The sequence below is a fragment of the Ictalurus furcatus genome, chromosome 3 (genome assembly GCF_023375685.1).
Source record: "Ictalurus furcatus strain D&B chromosome 3, Billie_1.0, whole genome shotgun sequence".
Taxonomy (NCBI): Eukaryota; Metazoa; Chordata; class Actinopteri; order Siluriformes; family Ictaluridae; genus Ictalurus; species Ictalurus furcatus.
In genome coordinates, this window is record NC_071257.1 from 13,764,243 (window position 1) to 13,774,769 (window position 10,527).

Here is a 10,527-nt window from a genome sequence, read left to right on the forward strand (position 1 = left end):
GGGGAACAAATGGTCGTACCAGGTATGGTCACGATTTGGATGTGAACCAGATTTAACAAAACTATATATATTCTTATGACCTACCACAGAGAGCTTCATATTCTATGTGAAGAGGAAAAACATGAGTATGCAACTTGTGTCTGTGTGGGGTGGGGTGGGGGGGGGGGAACCCATGGTCGATGACCTACCACAGAGAGCTTCATATTCTATGTGAAGAGGAAAAACATGAGTATGCAACTTGTGTCTGTGTGGGGTGGGGGGGGGGGTGGGGTGGGTGAACAAATGGTCGTACCAGGTATGGTCACGATTTGGATGTGAACCAGATTTAACAAAACTATATATATTTTTATGTCCTACCACAGAGAGTTTCATATTCTATGTGAAAAGATGTACCAGGTGTGCGCAACGTGTGGGGCGGAAAAACACACATGGCAGCACCATATATGGTCACGAATGGATGTGATCCAGATTTAACATAACTATTCATATTTTTATGATCATGACCTTTGATCTAGATATAGAGAGTTAGAATGTGTATCTTTTTGACCTTTGACCTATACCTGTCAAAACTACGGTTACAATATATACAAACTATCTCTCTCTCATGGATTATTTTGATGCAGCCTTTATCTGTTGTTTTGACTCCCATTCATTTGCATTGTATGGACCTACGTTTGTGTTCCGACGAAGACAGAAAGGCATACACATCTTGGATGACCTGGGGGTAAATTATCAGCAAATTTTCATTTTTGGGTGAACTAACACTTTAAACTAGGCTTTGTAGCTGATCATAATGACACATTCTTTTCATAGCAGAGATATTGGTTTATTGCCTACTTCAACAATGTTGTGTGTTTTTTTGTGGAGCAAAATTCTAAGAAAAGTAAATGTGTTGTAGGTAGAGTTTGTTCAATTATTTATAACATTTGTTGAAGAAAAGACAATACAACACATTTTTGTAATGATATAATTTATTTTTGGTTGTTTGATTTGACAATTGAGGCAGAAATTAAAATATTTAAATACATTTGAACCACATTTTATTGGTCAACTTATGTACAAGGCTTGTACTGTAAGTGTTTGTGTTTGTACAGGGCCTTTGAAGTGCGAACTTAAATGCTAGTTGAGGCAACATAGATTTCAGCTGAATAAAGAAGATAACTAAACTTAAGTTTTCCTAACTACATCTTATAATTTAAGATTACTTTTTTGTTTTCGAAGTGAACTTTTCTAATGAAGTTCAGAAAACAAAAAAAAAGGAAAAGTGCTACTTAATATATTAAGTTAAGTCAATAATTTTTTTTTTTTTTTTTTTTTTACAGTGTGTAAGCAACATGCTATGTGTTAGGTTATGCTGGATTAAAGTTAGTAAAGACTAAAAGACTGTTATTAAGACCCCTAAATATGAGTTAATTCACAACATGTATATGATTTTTTTTTTTTTTTTATTGCATCTGCATCTACATTCAGCACCTAGATACTATATGATTGATAGAAGAAATCAGAATTTTATGTGTTCCCATGATCAGATTACTGAAGTGCATGTAAACACACTGGATTGATTAGCCTTTGTAAAATCAGATTTCTTGCACTTTTCAGATTATTTTCTGGACATACTCAGTGAGAGTAGGCCACGGAGAACGAGCCAGGCGACATGGACCTGAGTGGCCTGCCTGAGACCGCCGAAGAGGACGACGATGAGTAATGAGCCTCCGATCCTCTCTCGTCCGTGACTGCCTGGAGAAAGACCGCATGGACCGCATGGATGATGACATCGGTGAGACACGCCCACACCTGAATAAGATACATAAAGTATATAATCACGAGAGATGGATGATTTTTGACGTTTGTCGAGTTAGTGATATTAAGGAAGTTTTGAATTTGAGTTCTGCGGTTTATCAAGACAAAAATCTCACGCCACAAAAACGGTTTCTTTCCATCTGCAACTGGCCTCATTAACAATACTCAATAGCCACCATGGTCTCTTATCCACCTCCATGGACATTACACGTTCCATTAACGAACAACCCCACATTGTTGTTTCATACGCATTAAATTAACGCACATGACTCGGACTGCTATTCTGCACCTTTTTACTTCAAACTGTGAGCATTTGCACTGGCCCACTTTTGCAAATCCTCACTAACGTACACTTTATTTTTATTTTATTAACACAGTACTGTGCAATAGTCTTAGACACATGCAAATAAACGCTGTAGAGCAAAGATGCCTTCAGAAATAATGAAATGAACTGTTTCTACGTTTAAAAAAAAACACTATAAAGAGCAGTAAACAGTAATAAATGAAGCAAAGCCGCTATTTGGTGTGACAACCCTTTACTTTAAAATGTTTTTTTTTTTTTATTAGTAATCAGGTAGAATTGGTGCAGTTTTATAAGGAAATGAGCTGTAAGTTTTATTGAGCATCTTGCGCCTTCTGGAGACTTTGACTGTCGTACTTGTTTCTTATTTTTCAGCAAAACCCAGCAGCCTTCATTGTGTTTTTTGTCTGAAAATTGTCTCTTACCACGTAATATGCTGCTTTCTTTGCTGACGTACACACATTTTTCTATAACATTTAATGTTGTGCTGGAAAACTAATGTTTGGAAATCTAAAATGTTTTTGTACTGACTCGATAATGTAGAATAAAATAAAAAATCTAAAACTTGTGCACATTACTGTGTTTTAAATATTTATGCCCATAGTTTTCATAGCTTTATAGTTTTTTTGTGTGTGTGTCTCATTTTCATAACATTCTTTCTTGTTTATCCTATTAATATTATTGTATTTCTTGTACTTTACTGTTATTGCCTTAAGCACCAGTACACCAAGACAGATTTCTTGTAACCATGGTATTTGAAATTTGAAAGTAAACACCATGATTCTAAATTCTGTGTGTCTGTGTGGATCATCTTATTTCTGTTGGATTCAACCTAGTGACAAGTTGTTGGTGTTTATTTGGCTGTTTAATATAATTATTTGAGCTCCATAGTGTGTGATTCTGAACTGTTTGGTTGAGGTGACGTACCGAGATCTTCATCATGGGCAACAGTTTCAGCGTCTCTCCCAAGAGGGAGAAAGAGTTCATGAAAGGAAGGAAGAAGTCCAAGGTGGACGACTGTCAGGTGAGACCACGGAAATTACTTTTTGGCTATTTTTCTGGCTTTTTCTTGGACTCACTATCAAGCCACATTGAGTTCACAAAAGACACTATATAAATAGGACATTTTTTGGTCAGTGTTGCAGAAGACAGCAGCTTCCATGTGTTTCAGGGTTTCTAGGCAGCCTGAGAGAGTCTTTTTCCCCCCAATTCCATGTAGTCCTTATAATCGCTTCTTTTATGGTGCTTTAAAATAATGAGTGAGTACATAATGGGAGTGTATTAGACAAAATATGGCAAAACTTTGGCAGTATTTCAGTCCACCCGACTCATCATATTAATGTCACATTAATGTTCCTTCAGATTTCAATTTAGGATGTTTGGCAATCTCTCTGCCAGCTACTTTTCCCCCTCACACTCTATTTCTTCCCATTCTGAATGAAGAAACCATCATTACCTCTTTGTAACAGTCTACCTGAGTGCTCTGATATCTTATTTATCTCCTTCTGTCATGGTATGGGGGTGTGTCAGTGCCCATGGAATCTGTGAGGGCAGCATTAATGCAGATAGATATGTACTTGTCCTCTATCGTTCCACAGAATTTTTTAGCATCAGAACAAATCAGTGATAAACTGTCAATACCAAGTCTCTCTAACTGTGCTAAAGAAACACCACAATCATAAATGTGATGCTGTTTTTTGCAACCACAGAATTGCAGGAGATTGAAAGTTGCGATCTTTTACTGCTAGTTGTAAAGACATCATGGTTCTATATGATAGATACCATTAGTTTTAAAGTTAAGTTCACAGGCGTAATGTTTGTCCATAAAATTGCATCAGGCAATATTTCGGTTATTGGAATTTTTAGCCTCTAAAAATTAAGAGACATGTTCTCATTGATTGCCATGTTCTCTCTTTTTTTCTCTCACTTCTGCTGCATCATGAACCAGGTGGAGAAGAACATACAGAAGGTGGAGGAGGAGGGGGAAATCAGCACGGTCGAAGAACATCGCGAGCTCGATCAGACCGGCACCAGAAAAGGAGACGTTGTCGTCAAGGTGAGAGTCTGAGAATGTTTGTGCTTAATTGTTGTTTCACTAAAAAAAAATAATGTAATCCATGTTTATTATTCAACGTCAGTTATTCTTAAAAACTGTTCGGACAAGATTACTTTCACTATTTAGATGATATTATATTTATTTGTTTATGCCTTGAAGACTAAAAGTTACATGATATAGTGGCAATACAGTAATACTTCACTTTCACCACATGTACAGTGGCACTTGAAAGTTTGTGAACCCTTTAGGATGTTCTATTTATCTACATAAATGTGACCTAAAACATCATCAAGTCCTAAAAGTCAACAAAGAGAACCCAGTTCAACCAGTGAGACAAAAATATTATACTTGGTAGTTTATTGATTTAGGAATAATAATATAATATTACATATCTTTGAGTGGCAAACGTGTGTGAACCTCTGGGGTTAGCAGTTTAATTTGAAGGTGAAATTGGAGTCAGACGATTTCGATCAATGGGATGACAATCAGGTGTGAGCCTGAACATCTCAGTCCACCCAGTTTCCAAGTCGAACTGTAATGCTTAGCTATTTCATACACAGTGACGTTAAACACACGAATGAGCTCGGTTTCTCTTTAAAACGTTCTTCAGTTGGTGCGATTGTTAATTATCGGGCAGTCTCAAATCTAAAACTCTGACCCGATATTTAAAGGCATTTTTAAGATTCAAACCCTAACTGTAATAGGAAAACCATCAGCGTTAATACTCACCAACGATCTAGAGTAATAAATAAGTGTGCGATTTGTGACCACATTAGTTTGTGTTGACACAGGGTCACATGGTGTTATACTGCTTACACTATTTACACTATTTTGGACGTGCAACAGTGACACGACAAATGACAGCAGGATATGCATGGTGGCCAACTTGAACACGTGTAGTTAACAGCAAATACAAATGACCCTTTATATTCACCTGTAACTGAGGTAATAGCCCCTTTAATCGTCTTACAGCATCCCACTTTTCTGCTTTCTCGATTTGGGAAGTGTTTAAAATGGATTTGTGGGATAGACAATGAACTACTGGTAATGTTTAGATGTCAAATGTCTGTTCAGTTAGGACTAAAATGAGGAGAAATAAAGTAAGCAAAAAATATGATGGGATTACCTCAGAACCCAATGTAAATTTAACCTTGTCTGAATATAGCATTAGACATACTGTAAACTTTGCTTGAAATGACATTGGGAGTGTTATTCGCCTTAATGAGGAGGATTTGTTCTGTTAAGCTGAGCGATTCAGTGCGTAATCGGGCGATTGACAGAGTTTAGACTGAATCACATAGATGTGTATTGAGCACACGCCCTAATCGATTCCAGAGCACAAAAAATCTGTGTGAAGATACCTTGCTTATTGCAGGAACAAGATATGGTCACAGAAACTAGCCTCTTAACATGTATTCACTAACAAATGGCAGATCTAATAGTTCTTCCATACCACAGGGCACGACAAAGCGTCTGACCATGCACCTGGTGGAGGAGCACTTAGTGGTGGACCCTACCTATATTGAGGACTTCCTGCTCACCTGTCGCACCTTCCTGTCCAGCCCGATGGTGGTGGGAATGAAACTGCTGGAGTGGTTCCATGACCCCAGCCTCAGGGAGAAGGTACTGTAAAGATCAACACATCACAGAACCTCTGTGCTCTTGTGTGATGAAACAGAAGAAAAAAAACCACTTTACGAAATACTAGTGTGTTTACTGAGATATTGGCTGTATACCAAGTTATTTTATAATGTACTTGCTTAGTAATATCTTATAAATAAAATGCATTTTATAATCAACAGAACATTTTGCACATATATACTGTCAACAAAATTATTGGCACCCTTATACATACTATATGTATGTTATCCTATCATTTTTTTTTTACCTACATTACTCTGTGTTATGCACTACCATCTTTACTGATTTAATAGAATAAGAACACAGTGAAAAAAATTGTATTAGTAATTATAAGCTTTTTTGGACAGAATGAATATAATTTTTTAATTAAGATAATAATAATACTAATAGTGGACTTTTTAAGTAAACTTTATATTCTAACGTTTGCATAAATGTTCGTGTTCCCAGGTTGCACTGGTATTTTTGCTGTGGGTGAACAATCACTTTAATGACTTTGAAGATGACCCTGAGATGATGCACTTTCTCGAAGAGTTTGAGAATAATCTGAAGAGGGAGGTCAGTGGCTTTTTTAAAAATTATTATTTATTTTTTTTAATTTTGTCACTACAAATGTTTTTTTTTTTGCTTTTAACAACACTGGCCCTAACCCACTATGATCTCTCTGCTCTTGTGTGATGAAACAGAAAATGTTTGGGCACTTGAAGCTGTTGAACATAGCTTGTGCTACCAAAGCCAAGCTGCGGGTGGTGAATCTGACTAAGCCATCACGCAAGGCTCCTCTGCCCTTCAGCCTGCTCGGTGGCTCAGAGAAAGGCTTAAGCATCTTCATTGAGAATGTGGAGCCGGGCAGCAAAGCTGCAGAAGCAGGCCTCAAACGTGGAGATCAGGTACTTCTCATAATATCTTGTATAGGCATGGTCAGGTGTAGCTATAGAGCACTGAGTTGAAGCCGGTTCAATGCAAGACAATTACAGATGTGCTGACCTTTACACATTTTGCATAGGAGTGTGCTGTGATGATGTATCACTCAGAATGAATCCCTTTTTCCCCCAATAAAAACAACAGATGAGCCAATCGGCAGTGGTGGCTTAGTGTAGGTTCAAGCCCAAAACCCCAGTCTGTCGCCGTACTGTAATGTATATGTTACAAATAAAGTCTTTCTTCTTATCTTGATCTGGAATGACTGACAGTTGCACAGGTGTTTTGAACTCTCGATATTAACTTACTATGGTAGTTACTGTAAAACCTTCCAAGATGAAAGTGTGACTTGGATGTCAAGCGAGTACACTTTGGCCTTCCTATTCCTCTCTGCTCCTGAGGAGACCTAGCAGACCTTGTGTACAGTACACACGTTATAACTTCTACTATGAGTTATGTATTATACATACATTATACATGTACTGTCTCGAATATGAGCCACGAAAGAAGTGCTTCAGTCCTCATATGCATTTTGACAGCCCTAGTCCACATTCACAATGTCTTGGTCAGTCCTCAGTGTCCTAGGTCTAATTTAATTTTAAAATAATCTGCTGACTTTTTTGGAAAACATGACAATCCATAAATAAATAATTTTCTCTGTGTTGTGTCTTAGATCCTGGAGGCAAATGGGCAGAACTTTGAGAGTGTACCACTGTCCAAAGCAAATGAGATCCTGCGCAGCAATAAACATCTGTCTATTACTGTGAAAACAAGTTTCTTCGGTAAGTTACACGCCAAGAACAAAGTAATCATTTGAGAAAGAAATGTGAAGACTGGGGGAAAAAAAAGCCAAAGGTTAAATCGTAGACCACTGTCAGACTTATTGGTGATGGATGTCCGACTGAGAATTAATGTAAGATGCGTTACTTCTAATGCAAGATTCAGTTATTGCTACACAACAGTGTTGGTGGTAAAAGTTCATCATTTGCTGGGACGTGACGTGGCCAAACTCAAGATTCAAGATTGATTGCTATTTAATCCATGATCAGCTAACTTCCTTGTTTCATTAGGTTGTAATTGGTATAAAAACTGATCCAAAATCAGCACTTTGAGTAAGTGTAATGAACATGTACTCTCTGAGCAAACATAATTAAGACACCATCTTCTCTCAGTGTTTAAGGAACTTCTGGCTCGACTTGAGCATGACCAAGAACCTGACCACAAGGAAAAGCTGGACAGGAAGAATGGGGCTCCCCACATTCCCAAGATCGGGGATATTAAGAAAGCGAGCCGTTACTCCATCCCAGACCTGGCTGTGGATGTGGAGCAAGTGATGGGTCTCGAGAAAGCAAGCGAGAAAGCCAAGGCCAACACAGTGGGCGGAAGGAACAAGCCCAAGAAGATCTTTGGCAAGACTCTCCCTACTGGTGTAGTCCAGTCCCAGGATGACAGCAGTGTCAGAGTGAAGCAGTCGAAACAGGACGCCCACGAGCTTTTGAGGGAGAGTCAGATCAGCCTGCTGCAATTAAGCGCGGTGGAAGTGGCCACGCAGCTCTCAGTGCGTGCCTTCGAGCTCTTCCATGCCATTGAGCCCACCGAGTACATCGATGACCTCTTCAGGTTGCGGTCATGCTTGCCCCGAACTTCTGGCCTCAAGCTCTTCTATGAGTCCATAAACCGAGAGACCTTCTGGGTGGCCACTGAGGTGCTGAGGGAACCCAACCAGTTGAAGCGCATGGAGATCATCAAGCATTTCATCAAGATCGCCCTGTACTGCCGCAAGTGCAAGAACTTCAACTCCATGTTCGCTATCATCAGGTGAGTAAAGAAGGATGAAAGCTTGCTCAGTTCTCACATACCTCAGCGTTTAAAATTCAGAGTTACATAAATCACTGGTTGTTGTGAAATTGCTACATTTACAGAGGTCGGTGTGGGTTGGAGCGCTGAGATGACAGACTCTTACACACCAGCTTTGTCTAGTCTTCTGCCATGAAAGTGTCGGATTTCACTGTAATTCGACCATTTATGTTTTTCAGTGGTCTAAATCTGGTGCCCGTGTCCAGAATGCGAGGAACTTGGAAGAAACTTCCCAGCAAGTATGAGAAGCTTTTCAATGACCTGCAGGACCTGTTTGACCCATCCAGAAACATGGCCAAGTACCAAAACGTTCTTAAAAGCCAGAACATGCAGCTGCCAATCATCCCTCTTTTCCCAATTTTCATAAAAGACCTCACCTTCCTCCATGACGGTAAGACAGGAGGGATTTTACTAGCAGATGTGCAATTCTCTCACTCAGGGACACTCTTATTATAAATGTTTTAGACCTAATTCTAAGTTTCATCCAAGTAAACTAGTATCAATCCCAATATTAAAGTAAAAATGCACTAGCAAGCGTTTCCATAATACAACTTCCTGTTTCACATTGCTTGATGGAACCAGTATGGCTTGAGCTTGAAAACCTCTCACCTCTCTTTAGGCAATGATTCTATGGTGGATGGCCTGGTGAACCTTGAGCAGCTGCATATGATCGCTAAAGAGATCAGACACGTGGGTCGGATGGCAGCCGTCAACGTGGACGCGGAGCTGCTGTTCCGCACCAGGTGAGTGTGTTTGTTCAAACCTATGTCACGAAGATGTGTCCGGTCCTGTCCTCACTTTAGGCTGCACTTCACCGAAGAACAAATTAGCTTGAAAAAGACATGGGTGTTTATAATGATTCGTCTAAGGACTGATTCGGTAAACCTCAGTATACAGCCAGATAGATCTGGAAACTTTTCAGTTGCCATCTGTTCCCCTAACCCCATTACCATTCAGTTAAACAAAAAAACCCTTGCTCTTCTCTTCCCTTTCACCTGATTGGCTGAGATACAAAACGCATGGAATGTTCTACAAATGCAAAGAATGTAACTTCCTGCATGTCTGTGTCTGAGAGCACTGTGGACTAAATCCCCCCTACCCCCCAGCCGTACTCACTCCTGTGTGTGTGTATGTGTGTAGGTGTCTGAACCGGGGACGTGCCAATGCAGATGTCCTGGACGTGACTCAGACGCGTGGGCATAAGAAGCTGTACGAGGACACACAAATGGCACCCAAGGTCAAGCAGTACCTGTCTAACCTCACAGTGGAGACCAATGAGAAGAGTCTGCAGACGCTGTCTATACAGTGTGAACCCTCCATAACTAGGACGTTCATATGAGCCTCTGTTTTTATATTTAAAACCATTACAACTTGACTACTACACTGTGTGTTAATGCAGTATACAGCTGTCACCTGTACATCTGCATCAGCTTCTTACGTCGCTCTACCTAACCTCATGGTGTTTATTTATGAATGGCAAAGTTATACTACTGCTAGTTTTTTTCATTTATTTTTCTTTCTATTTATAATTTTTTTGTGAAGTCACAAACAAATTTTTCTTCGTGTGATTGTGGACGAGTTTGCTCTTAGACTGTAACAAATTTTTGCTCTTATTATATTTATATAATTCTCTTCTTCCTCTTATTATTATTATTATTGTTGTTGTTGTTATTCATTCTTATTATTAATAAACAGAAATACACATGCAGGTGTACTTCTTTTATTTTAGTTTGCTCTTAAAGTGTAACAGATATTAGCTCTTATTATATTTATATAATAATAATAATAATAATAATAATAATAATAATAATTATTATTATTGTTGTTGTTGTTATTATTATTATTAATTCTTATTATTTATAAACAGAAATACATACACATGCAGGTGTACTCTTTCATTTTAGTTTGCTCTTAAAGTGTAATAAATTTGAGCTTTTTTGTTTTGTTCCTTAAA

General features: G+C 38.6%; 1 protein-coding gene across 1 annotated transcript; it reads left to right on the forward strand.

Moving 5' to 3' along the window:
• Nucleotides 1-2,204: 2,204 nt before the first annotated feature.
• Nucleotides 2,205-10,279, forward strand: LOC128605436 (rap guanine nucleotide exchange factor 2-like). Its single transcript, XM_053620868.1, has 10 exons — nucleotides 2,205-3,125; nucleotides 4,050-4,157; nucleotides 5,616-5,780; nucleotides 6,246-6,353; nucleotides 6,482-6,685; nucleotides 7,390-7,498; nucleotides 7,889-8,534; nucleotides 8,753-8,964; nucleotides 9,193-9,316; nucleotides 9,714-10,279. Exons 1-10 carry the CDS (start codon nucleotides 3,042-3,044, stop codon nucleotides 9,910-9,912), a joined length of 1,959 nt encoding a protein of 652 aa, XP_053476843.1. The 5' UTR covers nucleotides 2,205-3,041; the 3' UTR covers nucleotides 9,913-10,279.
• The last annotated feature ends 248 nt before the right edge of the window (nucleotides 10,280-10,527 follow it).